The sequence below is a fragment of the Sciurus vulgaris genome, assembly GCF_902686455.1.
Source record: "Sciurus vulgaris genome assembly, chromosome: 4".
Lineage (NCBI taxonomy): Eukaryota > Metazoa > Chordata > Mammalia > Rodentia > Sciuridae > Sciurus > Sciurus vulgaris.
This window is the reverse complement of record NC_136464.1, coordinates 67,725,141-67,742,121: the sequence shown is the minus strand read 5'-3', so window position 1 is coordinate 67,742,121 and position 16,981 is coordinate 67,725,141. Positions and strand designations below refer to the sequence as shown.

The following is a 16,981-nucleotide window of genomic DNA, read 5'->3' as shown; positions in this document are numbered from 1 at the left end:
AAATCTTTCAAAAATCTTATTGTTCTTATGTTTATCCTTTTGCTACAAAGTCATGAAAACTGCAACACAGAGAGCCAGGGAACCGAATAGAGCCCTTTCCAGCTTTCCTTGAGAGAGCAGGAAATCCATAGCACAAAAAGGGACAAATAAAAGAATGAGAAACAAGAGAAAGGACCAAGATTCCATGCAGAAGAGCAAAGAGGGGCCACTGAGACAGAGTCAGAGTGGAGTTGGGTAGATGGGTAATGGCAAGCAGAAGATAAACACAGGTGACTTGGCATGGCATGTTTTCCCACATCTTCTCTGCTCAATCCAACACCTGTGATGTTTCTCCAACTTAATTCTCAGGCAAGGAAGACTATGGGCAGCAGCCGGCAGGGCTTCCACCTTTTATGCCAACACTTACTTCTCTAAGGAATCTCCTGGGAGCGAGGACTACAGACCTGGTTCCCTTGGAAACAAGGTCAGTGGACAGACAGTTGCTTCTGAATGATGGGGCAGAATAAACCAGGCCTGGAAGCAGTGAAGATTTCTTTGCTGGGCAGTTCATTCAACTGGAAATGAGAACCAGGGCTCTCACCATGACTGTTGGCTACAGGACATCCTTATTGACACTGACAACAAAAGGTGGCTAAAATTAAATGAATCATAAGGATACTGTTCTGAGGAAGAAACCTTGGTAAGGGAATAAGGTTACTTTATCTCAAACTTCAAAAATCATACAAGAAAATGCCGACTTGCATCCTGCGGTGGTCCAGCAGAGAAGAAAATTACCTTGGAGATCACATTACCAGGGATCAGTATCCAATTACTCATCTTCTGTGAACAGAATTCCCAGTTTCAAGGTGGAAAATATGACCCATGTCTAGCCAATAATCTTATTATAAACCCCAAGCTCATGGTGAATAGTTCAGGAGAGGATAAAGGCCCCAAGCTAGGTAAATGAGACTCAAGAAGGACACCTTAAGAATGCTTTAGTTTTAGAACTAAAATGAACAGTCTCTAATTCCACTGTTGATAAGCAGGATCCTAAAGATAGGCCCCATGATTTCTATACCTAGTTATTCAATCAAATACTAAGCTAGGTACTATTCTGAAGGGATTTTGAAGATCTAATTAAGTCCTAAATCATTTGATCCAATACAGAGATTATTTGGGTGAGCCTGGCCCAATAAGATGAGCTCTTTGAAAGCAGAGGTTTTCTAACTGGTAGCAGAAAACAACATCAGAGAGTCAAAATAAGAGAAGGCTTTGATGAGCTGTAGCTGACTCAAGCTTCAGTGGCCATGTGAGTAAAAATGTGCAGCCTCTGAAAGCTGAGAGTGACCCAGCTGATAAGCAGCTAGGGGACAGAGGCCACAGTCCTACAACCACAAGAAACTAGACTGAGGCAACAACCCCAATGGGTTCGGACACGGACCCTTCGCCAGAACCTCCCAATAAGGAATCATGTCAGACGATGCTTTGATTTCAATTTCATGAGACTCTAAGCAGAGAACACAGTTGAGGGCACCCAGAATTTTTACATACGTAACTGTGAGCCAATAAATGGGTGTTTAAAGCTACTAAGTTTTTGGTAATTGGTTACACAGCAATTGAAAACTCATACATGCTGGAATTTCTGAATAAAACAATAATGTGTCACTAGAAGGGCTGACCTCCAACATAGTGGGTAGAGAGGGGCCAACTTTCTCATTTAAGGAAAGTGTCCAGAGATAGAGATGGATCTTCATAACAGGTTTTTAATCCCTGGTTCTAGCCATGCGTGGAACCTATTCCAATACTATTGGAATAAAATCTTATTATTATTAAAACAAGGTTGAATTGATTTTCAGTCACATGGAAAGAATCTGAGATATGAAAACACAAAAGAAACTCAATTCTGTACTAAGACCCAATCCTATAGACTGTGTATGCATTAAAAAAAACAATGAAAGCAAAAAACTAGCTGTCTATTCTTATAGAAATAATACCATTCGGCCAACTTGGGAGTGTCAAAGGCCTAGAGAAGACTCTTGATATATGTTTTTCCCAAAACTAAAATATTTTTAGGGAGAAAAACATTTCAATCAAAACATTAAGCACAACCAGTTCTCCATATCTGTAGGTTTCACATCCAACTGCAAATTGAATATGTTAAAAAATATTCAGTTATACTGAATATTCTGTTATACTGAACAGGTACAGTCTAGATATAATTTTATTGTTATATTAGCAGTACAGTATAAGAATATTTAAATAGCATTTTCCTGTATTAGCTGATTATAAGTAATCTAGACATGATTTATAGTATGCAGGAGTATATGAATGTTAATTCCCAAATACTACTCCATTTTACATAACAGACTTGGGCATCCATGGATTTTGGCATTGTAAGGGGTTCTTAAAAAATAAAAAACCTCAAGGATACGGAGGGATAACTGTATCATCTCAAGGTCTGATATCACTTGATGAAAAAGTATCTATATGATAAACTACAAATGGTAATAAGAAGACAACCCTGTGTACCACATGGAGACACACATGGATAGACACATGTATACTCACTCAAATGGGATCTACACATGTGTAGATTGTTCTATTCAACAAAAATATTAAAAGATTCTTCATAGTTTTAAGAGGAAGAAGATATCTAATATTGAGGCTGATGTTGAACTATTTATGCCTGCATAATTAACAAATAAGGGGAAATAGTAGTATGTGAAGAAAAGATTAACTTTTCATGTTTGGTGAAAAAAATGATCTCTTTTATAACATCAAACAGATGCTGTCTTTGTATGAGAAGTAGTAAGATTACAGACTCAAGGTTAAACTGGTGATTAATATTAGGCCATCATTAAGTATTTTTAGTTGTAAGTATTTTGCTTTTTATAACATAGACCATTTCTGAAAATTCCTAGTAGTTTTGCCATCTTCTGGTAGAAGCTCAATGAAAATATTGCCCAGCATACTCTCATAGTAAACATCTTTTTATGGTTTTTCACCAAATATCGAGTGAGGATTCCACATACAAATCTGGAAATCTCCCACTTATTTTTTATAAAGTCAAACTTCAAAGCTGCCATAAAAGCATAATATTTCTCTAGGATGCCCTATAAGATCATTAACACCCAAAAGGTTTAAACTCTATAAACTCAAACAGGACCCATAATGGAGTCCTCAGAATAAAGTTACACTAATAGTCTTCCCATTCAAGAGAGGATACTAGCCTCCTGCTCTAAGCATTCAGAAAAAGAGTACAACATGGTGTCGAACTTTTACTCAAAGGACTTAAAATTAGCATACTGCAGTGACACAGCCACATCAATGTTTATAGCAACTCAATTAACAAAGCTAAACTGTGGAACCAACCTAGGTGTCCTTCAACAGATGAATGAATAAATAAAATGTGATATATACACACAAAGGAATATTAGTCAGGCATAAAGAATAAAATTATGGCATTTGCTGGTAAATGGATGAAACTGGAGAATATCATTCTAAGTGAAATAAGCCAAACCCCAAAACCAAAGGCCAAATGTTTTCTCTGATATGCAGATGCTAATCCATAATAAGGGGGGTGGGTTAGGGAAGAATAGAAGTACTTTGGATTAGACAAAGGGGAATGAAGGGAAGAGAAGGGGGAATGAAAATAGGAAAGATAGAATGAATCAGACGTTACTATCCTATGTGCATATATGATCACATGACCAGCGTATTCATGTGCAATCAGAATGAGAATTCAAACTCCATATGTACAAGATGTCAAAATACATTCTGCTATCATGTGTAACTAATTAAAACACATACACATACACACCCCCCAACACACACACACACACACACACACACAAAAAAAAACCCACAAAAAACAAAAACCCTTGTGACCAGGTGAAGTAGCATAGCCAATGTGATTGTCAGCTTTTTTCAGGAAGAGTAAATGTAAGTAAAATTTTCTTCACCTTCACAAGCCATTTCTTTTTCCTCCTCTCTACTTCACCAAGTGAGGAAAATGGAAAAAAAAGGGTAGGAAGGATAGGTTATAACCATTACCTTTTGACCCTAGCTGCTGAGTCCACCAATTTCTCCCTCCCTAGTAAAGACATTGTTTTCTATGACCTGGATGTATATGACTCAGTAACTTCAATCTGGATTGGTTTCTTCCTCTCCACCTGCAGCTCCTTCCATATTTAGTTACTTTAACATCCACACTGATGGCCATGCTAATATCAGGTCACATAATTCCTCAATATCAATGGTACTTCACCTAACTATGTCTAGCTACCTCAGCAGGTTGCTGTGAACTTCCAGGGTCTCAGTTTCTAAATAGAAACCCCATCTTTCCCATCTCTTCTTATCATACCCTGTAAGATAACTTATTCTGTCCTTCTAATTACATTAAAGTTCTGGTTTCCTCTATGTTCTTAAGATTGATTACCTCAGACTTACAAACTAGAGGGAACCACACGTGGGGAAATAGGCAGCTATTATCACAGTTTTATTCTGGGGACACAAAATGACAGTATGCTCACCTAAAAGTATTTTCCTCCAGGACATCTTAAGTCGTGGCTACCCTGAAATCATCACCAGTAGAGGTGAAAGGTGTACTGTCAGGCATCAGACTAAGGCAGAGTTTATTCATTTGCCTATTCCAAGACTAAGCATCTGCTTCTTTGTGTTTGACACATGTCTCTTGGGTAAGTCCATTAAACCATGGAAAGATATTTCTTCAGATTTATAAGTCAACTTTGTATGCCTGGAGAAGATAAAATGCCCATGCCTGCCAACAAGCCTCAGAGGGGTGGTGAATAAAGAATCCGTGGAAGGGCACCAAAGACAAACTTCTCTTTAGGGATCAGTTAGCTTATGGATGACCTTATCTTCAGGATCCTGAAATTTTGTATGAAAAAGTGACATGGAAACAAACTATGCTCCAACTTATACTTGCGTTATTCAAAAGTTAAGTGAAGAACAACTTTGTAGTATATCTATGAGACAGAAAATGAGCACAGGGGCCCGATCACATTTGAGCTGATCATCTCTTTTTATGGGATCATCTCTTTTTATGGGATAACCTAAGTGCTGAGCAAATATAATGGCAGAATCAGAAGCAAAGCTTCAATTGCCCAGAGCTTGTTTCAAATCAATCCCTCTCAGTTCTTCATTTATGAAAATGTGAGTTGCCCCTCCTTCTCTCTCTCTCTCCCTCTCTGACTGATAATTATGCAAGCACAGGTAGCTTTTATAGCCCTATTTACTATTCACTTCCCCCAATGAGACCTTCATAAGACTGAACTCGAGGTGGCCTTATCCTGAGTAACTCTGGGACAATGTGACTCATACCTTCCCAGATGGGAACATATGACCGAATTCTACAAGAACGGAGAAAATGAAAAAAGGAGTATGATCAAAAAGTATTAAATCTGAAAGCGCTCTTGGAGTTAACCTAATTCATAATCTCTTCTCCAATTTTACAAATATAAACAGAGTTGATGTGATACATGCTGTGTTGTCAGGAGTTGGTTCGGGAGTCAAATCAGGCATGTTTGCTGAGGGAAAGGGAGATTCAGAAATTTATACATCCGTTATTTTTCTTAATTACAACTGAAATCAGGAATGGGATCTACAAGGGTTCAGACAGAGAAAACAGTCATTTTTCCTCAGTTTCTCTTTCAAGAACCTTTTGGTTCTACTGAACTGAATGCTTATCCATTATATGAATATGGTGGAACAACTAAGACCAAGGATTAAGGTGGATGAGAAATTTACAAATGTCCAGTCTAGAATATTTTCTAATCAACATTCAGAAGACCCCCAACAAATAAAATCTCCAGATGTCTTTGAGAGGCAGTCAGATGGCTCCCGTGAATGGTAGGAGGGGGATTTAATAGTTTTTCAAAGACAAATTCCAATAGCATAGACAGATGGACACACACACATGCACGCACACATGCAGAAATGAAGACCCAAATCCTATCAGGAGACCCAAGGTCAAAAACTGGAAACTCTAGACTACAGAAGAAAATTGATATTGAGAGAGTCAAATATATATTTCTGCCAAATGGAAACAAGAAGTCAGGAAGCCTTTCAACCCACTGGAAATGTATGGAAAACACAGAAAGAGAACATACATAGTTAAGTCATACCATAAATCACCACGATGGATATAAGAAGCATCAGGTCAAGGACAAGCCCCAGAACTAATTTACAGGTAAGCCCCATTTATCTTTAGTACAAAAAATGGATTAACAAATTACAATCGTAGAAGTTAAAGTATAAGGGACAAATCCAGCGTCTTATGAGTGTTATGATTTATTTACATATAATATTTTGTAGATGGAAACATCTATGAAAACACTTGTGGACCATCCTCTTATGAGATTCAAGAAAATGTTTTTCTGTTTGTATTTTTTACTTTAGACTTGCAGGGTGGTGTGGAAGAAAGTGATGACTTGGTACTAGTACTTTTTTAAGGCTGGGAGGGGAGTTGGTAAATAAATAAAAGCAACAAAGAGCAATGAAATGAAGAGAGCAAATGTGAGAGTCTACATTATGTGTCCACTTAAAGATGTAAAGAACACTCCTATAAAAAATCAGCTGTATAAAGAGGCTAGAAAATAGCTCCTAATTATACTACAGAACTATAGTAACAAAACCAGCATGGTTTTGGTACCAAAACAGATATAAAGATCAATGGAACAGAACAGAAGACACAGAGACAAACCCACATAAATACAGTTATCTCCTACTATAGCAGCTCGATTCAGAATAGCCAAGGTATGGATCCAACCTAGGTGCCCTTCTGTCAGGGACGCTCGCCTCTGAGGGCCCACAGAAGCGGGCACGCCCTGGCCTGATCTTCAAGATGGCGCCTGGCGCGGTGCCAGAAAAAGCTTGAAGCTGTTAACAAGTTTCAGGAAATACTCCTGATTGGCTGACTACCTTGTGCTTGGCTTGCGTAGGGTACATGTTTTAGGCGTTTACTTGATATGTCCATGCATTTGCCGCAGGGACAACTTTCTGATTGGTCCCTGTATTCCTTATAACCTGAAGTAGTTCCACATTAAAAAAGCCTTTTGTCCACATTAAAGAAAAGAAACTTCACTGCACCAAAAAAGGCGTACGTGTTATCATTTCCTCCGCAGGCGGTGGGAAGTGATACCCTTCAACAGATGAATGAAGAAAATGTGGTATACACACACAATGGAATATTAGTAGGCCATGAAGAATGAAATTACACCATTTGTTGTTAAATGGACAGAACTGGAGGGTATCATGCTTTATGAAATAAACAAATCCCAAAAAACCAAAGGCCAACTGTATATACAGATATACACATGCTGACTCACAATAGGTGCAGGGAAGGAAGGAGTGGAAGTTCAGCAGATTGGACAGGGCAGAGTGGGGAATGGTAGAGGGATGGGAATGGGAAAGACAGTGGAATGAACTGGACATGACTTTCCTACGTCCACATGTGAATCCACACCGTGTAACTCCACATAAGGCACAACCACAAAAATAGGAAGTATATTCTATGTATGTATGATATGTCCAAATACACTCTACTGTCATGTATGACTAAAAAGAACAAATAATACAAAAACAAAAACAACACTTAAAAAGAATACAAATAACAATGCTGGTGAGAATTTGGGGAAAAGGGTACACTCATATATTGCTGGTGGGACTGAAAATTGATGCAAGTCCTCTGGAAAGCATGAAGAGATTCATCAAAGAACTTGGAATGGAACCAGTTATCCCACTCCTTGTCACACACCCAAAGGACTTAAAATCAGCATACTATAATGACACAGCCACATCAATATTTACAACAGCTCAATTCACAATAGCTAAGGTATAGATTTCAACTTAGGTGTCCTTCAACAGATATATGGATAAAGAAAATGTGGTATGTGCTCACAATGGAATATTACTCAGCCATAAAAAGAATGACTTTATAACATTTGCCATTATAGGTGGATCTGAGGATTATAATGCTAAGTGAAATACGCCAAACTCCAAATACTTAAGGTTGAATGTTCTCTCTAATAATGTGGATGCTAACACACAACAAGGCAGGAAGGAACAGAAGTTCAGTAGATTAGACAAACGGGAATGAAGGGTGGGGGGATGGAAATAGGAAAGACAGTGGAATGAATCTGACTTTACTTTCCTATGTACATATACAAATACAATACAGTGGATCTCCATATCATACAGTCACAAGACTGGGATCCTAGTTAGAATACGATGCACCTCATGTTTGTATAAATATGGCAAAATATACTGTCATGTATAACTAAAAAGAACAAATAAAAACAAACAAAACTGCTCCCCCAAATCGTGGAAATTATTTTTAAACCAATAAATGTTTAAATGTAGAAAAACAAAAAGAAAACGGCTCATAATAAGAAAATTACAATAAGTAACACCCCATCGTAAGAGTTAAAAGACAAAGTACAAACAACCATGCAGTTGGTTACAGCAAGGCAAATGGAAACTACAACAAACACATCATGAACAAATCTCACAAACATAACACTGAACAAATGAAGCCAGGCACACCAAAGATTTTATGTAGTTCATATGTAAAAGACTCAAAAACAGGCAAAATAAATCAGGCTAATCTGAATAGCCATTATTCTACAAGTGGAGTCGTAACTTGAAGGAATCAGAGACATCGGTGTTGCTGGTGGTGGTCTCTGTCTTGATCTAGGGGTTGGGTTCCCATTTCCTAAGAATTCATCTACCTGCATGCTGATTATGCACTTTCCCTTATGTATTTTCTATTTCCATTAAAAATATCAAAGCAAAGACTCCCATCCATGTTCCACAGGACTCCATCTCCTTAAAAAATATTATTCAGCAGTTCTTCCATAAGAGTGTGGTGGTGCCCACCCTAATCCCAGAGGCTCTGGATGCTGAGGCAGGAGGACCCAGAGTTCAAAGCCAGCCTCAGCAACTTAGCGAGGCCCTAAGCCACTCAGTGAGATCCTTCTCTAAATAAAATATCTAAAAGGGCTGGTGAACATGGCTCAGTGGTAAAACTCACTTGGGCTCAATCCCCGTACCAAAAAAAAAAGCGTTAAATTTGAGAAATGCTTTAGACTCACACATTTTAGATTTCCGCTATGCAGTGAATGTGACCCGACTGACCCTAACTTCAAGACTGCTTTTCTATTCATGCTCTCTCCCTGTTCCAGCTTCTTTAAGCTATCTTTCAGTACCCCAAATTTTGGTCACAGCAGAGGCTCTGTGGAAGAATATGGGTTTGTACATACAGTTTACACCATGACTGGAACCAGACCCTCCGGATGGAGCACATGCTGTGTTCCACCGTCTGCAGCACAACCTTTGCCTGCAGGCAGGCACAAGAAAAATCCAGCACCCCCTGCCCTTTAGAATGTCCAGTTCCACTCAGTGCTCTTGAGCCCACGTGCTACTCCCGGAGTAGGCACAGTTAACATCACTGGCAAATACAACACAGTGAAGGAATACAGAAAAGCAGATTTTCCAGTAAAGCTTTTTGCAACTGATTTTAGGAATGTTCAAGTAACCCCAGAATTCTCGTGGGTTTCCAGCTTAAAAATAATTTTCTTCCACCTTTGGTTTTTTGGGGATTGGCTTATTTCACTTAGCATGATATTGTCCAATTCCATTAATTTACCTGCAAATGCCATAATTGTATTCTTCTTTATGGCTGAATAATATTCCATTGTGTATATATACCATGGTTTCTCTATCCATTCATCTGTTGAAGGGCATCTAGGTTGATTCCATAACCTAGCTATAGTTGAACTGAGTTGCTAAAAAAGTTGATGTGGCTGTGTTACTGTAGTATGCTAATTTTTAAGTCCTTTGGGTATAAACCGAGGGGTGGGATAACTGGGGGTGGGGGGTGAGAGAAGAATGGAACTTTAGATTATGTAGAAGGAAATAAGAGGGAGGGGGTATGAAAACGGGTGGAATGAGACAGACAGTATTACCCTATGTACATGTATGACTACACAAATGGTGTGAATCTATATCATGTACAACCAGAGAAACAAAAAGATGTAGTCCATTTGTGTACAACAAATCAAAATGCAGTCTAAAAAAATTAAAGAAAAAAACATTTTCTTCCAAACACTTGAAAGTTATTATAGATTGACTGTTAACAATCACCTCATTTTTCTAGTCACCGATGTTAAAAGCAATCGCTACTTCTTTACAACTAGCAGGGCACTTGTTCACAGTGGGGGAGACAGCGGCATTCACGATCCAAGTTCTTGCATTTTCTTTGAAATTCTTTGCACTCTTGTAACCATGAGTAAGGTTGTAAAATTTCAGGGCCATCTTTATGTACATACACAAAAATAACCTTATCTTTAGGACATTTTTCACAACTTTAGCTATTTAACTTGGCTTAACCAGATAGCTGGTTTACCTTTGACTATTCATTTTGCCAAGTTCTACTGAAAAGCACCTACATATAGTTCAGTGCTTTTTATGGAGGTGTTGAGGGGCAGAGAAAGGGGTGCATCTTCAAACTGCCAAATCGACAATATGCCTGAATCCCATCATTTCTTATCTAGGCATCTGAATGTCAAGTCTTCTTATTTTCTTTTCTATAATCCTAATTAGACATGCCACATATTGTGCACTGCTCTAATTTAATGAAGACAAGACAAACCAGACCAGGTATTCCAAACCAATGTTTTAAGTCAAGGAATTCCTAAAAGTAGGTGTCCTAATTATATTGACTTCCAACATTAGAATTCAATGATATATCTCAAAGAAAATCTAGAATAAGCTAATGTTGTGATGTCCAGTTCAGTGGGAAACCATCTGGATTAGGAAACATGGTTTTGATCTGAAAGCATACTTAGAAGACCATACTGCAAGCACCAAGCTACATGAGGCTCAGTGAATAAAGAATAAGCACAATCATGTTTGAGACTGCAGGGGTCAATGGGAAAAACAGAGGGAGATGCAGATAAATAAAATAAAGAGAGAATTTTACAAACGTTAATTGCACAGTCATGGTTATACAATCCTGAAGCAAACTTGAATAGCCTGTAATGAAATGACTACTTGTCTGGGGTTAGGTCCAAGAGATTGAGAACAATCTCAAAAATAACACTTGACACACACAAAAAAGCATTACCAACTGAACAATGGGGTACCAGCATGACAACTTCACAAAAGAGCAAGAAATGCTTGTAGTTTTAATCAGAAACAATTTCCAGTACTGTTAGAAGAGAACAGTAAATTTCACAATGGTCTAAGTCATGTTCACATAACCAGCAACAATTGCACCTACCTCATTTAAGTCTTGCCGAGTTTCAAAAGCATCCTTTGGCCAATTGGTAGCCCTCTGGTCTATTCTATAAGATACAAAGGAAAATTATGTCCACTTAAAAGAAAGCTTTGAACAATATACATTTGAAGCTGGTAGCTACAGATCCGGCCACACCTCTGTTAAAATCCCTTAGTGGTATCCCATTGACTATAGAATAAAATCTAGACTTCTTACAGTAGCCCGGGACACATTATAGTGTTTGAATCCTGCCAGCCTTCCTGACCCCAGCTCCTACCAGGCTCACCCTGTCCACACACCCCAGCCACCCTGGCCTTCCGTTTCTTGAACACATAGGACTTGCTGTCCCTGGGCCCAGGCTGCTCGCCTCAAGGTCTGCACACAATTGACTTTCCTCATCACCTAAGAATCAGCTCAGCTCACATGTCACCTCCCCAAGGAAGCCTTTGACCTCCCTAACAAGTAGCAGCCCTCCTCCTCACTCCCCAGCACTGTCCTGTACATGTTATTCTTAGTGTGTCTTACTATCTGAAATTATGTGTTTATTGGCATTTCTGCACTAAAATGCACAAGAAAGCATTAATTATGTTCATTTTCTACACTGCTAAGTCCTCAATACATGGTGCAAGTTCAATAATTATTTTTGAGTGAATGAATATTACTTGATACAGTTGCTACAGAAAAATAGTATTTATCCACTGAAGTCAGGTTTTTAGAAATTTTATCCCATCTTCTAACTTACACAATAAATATTACAATCAGTACTAGGTTACATGGTAAAGCTGGGCTTTGTCACTACATAGTTCCCAGGAGAAGAAAAAACTACTTAAAGGAAGTCATATCACTTTTAGTCAATTTTCTTTAGTTAAAAAAAAAAAATCTTACTGCCAATAGGGCTGACAGATGCTTAGGTCCAAATCATGATTTGGCAAATTCTGGGTCCCAACAGCATCTGCTACACAGCATTCTAGTTTTTTTCTGCAGCAGTATGCAAGACGTTATATAATAAACACATTAAATTATAGTTATTATCCTTATAAAAAGGCCAGCTATCTTAATGAATAAGAGATTTAGTCAGAAAGTTATTTATAAAAAAAGATTTGGGGATGTAATTAATTCTTGTTATTATTCTTTCCCAATTTGAATCTTAAAGAAAGCATATTTATTCTCCAAATGGTCAACAGGATTAATGATTTCTAAGTATCATAATGCACTTAGAACTGTCATTTAGAGATGCCATAAAACCAACCTCGAATGTTATTAAGAATGAGAATTCTTTCAGACTTCTGGTGTTGCTAACTGTGCACTTTTTAATTTTTTTTTTTAAATACAGGGAGATGAGGTCTTGCTATGCTGTCCAGGCAGGTCTGCACCCCTCTTCCTTAGACTCCCAAGTAGCTGGGAGCCCCACCATGGCATGCATCACCATGCCTGATTCAAGCTATCTGCTTCCAGGGAGAAAAGTAAGGAGATGGAAAAAAAAACAATTGTGATGACCAGCCTGATGTCTTCACACCTACACAAACCAGCAGACCCATGGTTGGCCAGTGGTTCTCAAACTGTGTTTATAACAATTAATGGTAGCATCGGAAAAACAGAAGAGCTATTTCTGGGTAGAGAGGAATATTTCCCAGTTTACACTTTTTAAACAAATTTTTATGGGGCTTTGGTCTCAGCTCCCTGTTGATGAGTGACAGGAAGATGGCAAAAGAAATAGCAAAAGCTAATGGAGGAAGTCAGAAACCTACTGTGGAAAAAAAACAGTGTATGTTATGGAGATGCAGAGAACAGCCTATGTGTAATACCACATAATCTCCCATAACCCAACTAACCATTACGTAAACCTCCAAAACGAGTTTGAGAACCACAGTCTGAAACATCGAAGTACTTTAATTTACTAATCATCTGAATGTCTACTTCGTGCCTGGTACCGTGGATGGGGATAAACCTTTCTCTTTGTTGGAGAAGTAACACATCAACAACAAAAAGAAGCACAGTCCATGCCTTAAGGAATCTTAAAATCTAATGGAACCTTAAACGAAGGATAAAACTAATGAGCAGACATAGCCTTGAGGATATTTTAGCAAATCCCTTAAGGATCAGAGCATGGAAACTGAAGTTTGAACAGTGCAGAGGAATTAGAGAGGTAGAGACAAGCAAAAGCCATTTTCAAAGATAAAGCAACCAAGAGATCTTGGGTATGAATTCAAAACATGGAATGAAGAGATGAGGTGATCAAACTCATTCCAAAGTTGTGAGCCTATGTGGCAAGGAAAATGACAGGTGATTTTATTTTATAATGTACTATTAGAAAAATATGTAATTTGGAGACATAAAGAGGTAACAAGTTTAGATTTAGATATTCAAAGTTGAGATAAGACTGAAATAGAGAAGTAAAAACAGCTGGTCAGGGTTCACACAAGACCTGAGCACCAGGGCACCCCACAGCATGTTCAGCAGAGTATGAATGTTGATGACCACGATCACTGTGGCCACAGGTGAGGGCACGTGGACAGGTCCTATGCCAGTTTTTTCCACACAGTGTAGACAGAACCTAGCTTTGTTCCTGACATACGGTGCAGTGTCAGTACACATATCATTTTAGATTGATAGGTGAAGAAACAAAAAACCCAACCCAAGAATAATTTTTGATCTATCACTTACTAGGTGTGTACTCCTGGTGTGTACACCTAAGCTTGCTTCCTCACCTGTAAAATGAAGATAATGATAGCTACTTCATGGGCTAATTCATGACGTGAAGGATAGTTCGTGAATACTACTTTCTATTGCTGTTAGTTATATTAAATGTAACGCATGAATTCCATAATCATAAAAATTCCATATCAGAATTATCACGATTACAACTAATGATATATTCAATTAAGAATATTAAAGTCTGAGTAATAAGCTGGAGAAGAGAAGCAATCAAGGCCATTTAGAAAACAAAAGACAAGTCATGAAGAAAATTCAGAAGCATCATGGAGGCAAGAAGTTAATGTGAATTAGCGTTCTAAATGCCAGAGAAGGAAGTTATAAGAAAGGGGAGTGTTATCATATATGAGGTGTGTTCCCCCAAAGTTCATAGATATGAGGTATTCCCCCAAAGTACATGTATGAGATAACACAAGAAAGTTTAGAGGTGAAATGCTTGGACTATGAGACCCTAAACCTAATTAGTGGACTCATCCACTTATATGAATTAGCTGGGAGGTAACTATGGCAGGTATGGTGATTGGAGGAGGTGGGTCAAAGGGGGTATGCCCTTAGGGTTTATATTTTGTCCCTGGTGAGGAATATCCTCTCTCTCCTTCCTTGTTGCCATGTCCGGTACCACTTTCCTCCACCACAACCTTCCACTATGATGTTCTGTCTCACCTGGAGCCCAGAGCAATGGAGTTGGGACTGCTGAAACTGTAAGCCCCAAATAAACTGTCCCTCCTCTACCTTGCTTTTATCTGGTCTTTTGGTCACAGCAGCAAAAATGCTGACTACAACAGGGAGCATCAAGGAGGTCCTAACAATTCACCAGTCCTTACTATGTATGCCAAGCTGGGAGTGCCAGTTTACTTACATAATTTCATTTAATGCCCATGGTAACCATATGATTTGCATTATTGCATCCATTTGACTTCACAGGAGAAAGGACAGTTAAATAACTTCACTAAAAAAAAATATGTCTTAAGCCCTGACTACATGCCAGGTACTATTCTAGTGTTGTAAATAAAGCAGTGGACACAACAGTCTGTCCTCGTGGAATGTTTATTCCCATGGGAGAAGAGAGAATATAAAGAAATAAACCAGTAATGATATATGGTGCACCAAATGCTCAGTTTTACAGGGGAAGAGAAAGCAAGGCATGGAAGACAGGACTTGTAAAAGGACCGTCTGAGCTCATGCTGCCAGAAAGTGTCAGTCATCCAGAGACCATGAGAATGAAAGCAATGGATTTAAAAAGATAAAGGGCGTGGCAGAAGAGGAGAAAGAAGGTTTCTCACTGGAGAAGTATGGCAATGAAAAGAGGAGAACTAGTACAGTAGCTAGCTGTCTCCAATTCTATTTTTAAAGATATTGCTCAAACCATGCACAATCCTGCCAGGAAGATAGTCTACTCAAAACAAAACAAAACAAACAAACAAAAAACTATCACGCTGAAACACCCCACCCCAAATTATCTTGCTTCCATTCACCCAAAAGCAAAGTGGTTAGCATATCTCTATCAAATTATGCTTCTGGAGGGGGCAGCGATGAGTAAATTAGTCAGCACCAGCCACTCCACTATAATCTTGCCTTCTAGCCCAGGTCTTGGCAATGGGAAATTTAGTCTGCTTCTCGGGGTCCAGCTGTAGCCCTTGGTACTGATGAGAGCATAATGGCTCCTATCGCCACCACCATCACCTTCAAGCCTGCGGTCATCCACACCAGTGGGGCCACCACCAGCAAAATTATCAGCATCAACCACAACCCTCTGGTCACTTTCCTCATCAACCATGCCATCACCATCACCAGCACCAACACCACTGTCACCATCACCATTAGTACAGCCAACAGCACCAGCACCATGACCATTACCACTGTGTCATTCAAAATGAAAACTTTTCAGCTGAGAAATGAACTTAATTGTGCTCTGGTATTAAAGAGTTTATTCCTGGAGTCTATGATTACAAACTTGTGGACAGCCTCTTGAAGTGCAACTTTTCTAAAACTCAGTGGTGTTTCCATTTCGCCAGAACCCTACGGTATGTGCTGAGTCATCCTGCAGTGGATCTCTCTTTGGAGGAGTAATGGAATTCAAAGCAGCCAAACCAACTAAGCATTAAACTATTTTTCTTGGCCTAAGGACAGCATCAAACCACAGGATGTGATAATTTGTGAAAAAGTCACATTTTAGCTTAGGATTTTTTATTTATAGCAACATTTTATAATTAAATTAATACTGGAACACATTCCCTTTCTCAGTGAAAAGCTTACCATCTAGCCAGTGGTTCATGGAAGACACTTGAGAGTCATATGAAACATTCCTCTCCTACAAGTCCAACAGCCAGTTCATTATTAGTCCTTCAATTTCTTAACCTAAATTACTTTGTGTCTGTCCCATCTCTCATTTGGACTACCGAGTGACAAAGTTTCTCTGGTTTCCTGTCTTTCCCTCTATACTTCCCAATTTCCCATTTGAGATCTTGTCACTACCCTTAGTGCACTGCATTTAAAATAAAGACCAAATTTCTGAAAGTACCTGACGACATCCTGAAGGATTTGACTCCTGTACGCCTTTTCAACCATCCCTGTGTCCCACTTCCTTTTCTGTGATCTGGCTACAATGACATTCTTTCAGTTCCTTGGATGCACCATGCTTATTCACAGCTTATATCTGCAGATGGGCTGTCCTTGTGCCCATAAAGCCTTCCTAGGCAACTGACTCTTCTAATGAAATAATTTATCCTTTAAATACCAGGTAACTCCTAAGTGGGTCTCACTTTCATGTGTTCTTACTATATTCTGATTTCCTACTTCTGCTCTATAGATATAGAAAACTATATCTTGGTTTCCAATCATATATTTAAATTGATTGAATCTTTCTAATAATGGTAGGCTCTATGAGGCAGGGATCATATGAGTCTTGTTTAACATTTTATTTTTAGTGCTTATTCTGGGCCCACATCTCTTTGTTACTGAAGTACTCATCCCTGGGTTACCAGCATAATA

At 38.7% G+C, this 16,981-nt stretch overlaps 1 protein-coding gene across 5 annotated transcripts in view; it reads right to left on the bottom strand.

Annotated features, from left to right (window-relative positions):
• The window catches only part of FAM13C (family with sequence similarity 13 member C), a 113,703-nt gene that overhangs the window by 41,528 nt on the left and 55,194 nt on the right, over window positions 1–16,981 (bottom strand). For all 5 annotated transcript variants that reach the window (XM_079138141.1, XM_079138142.1, XM_079138143.1 and 2 more), the window contains one exon: window positions 11,282–11,345. In XM_079138141.1, the coding sequence (XP_078994267.1) occupies window positions 11,282–11,345 (64 nt within the window). The remainder of the gene's footprint in view (window positions 1–11,281; window positions 11,346–16,981) is intronic.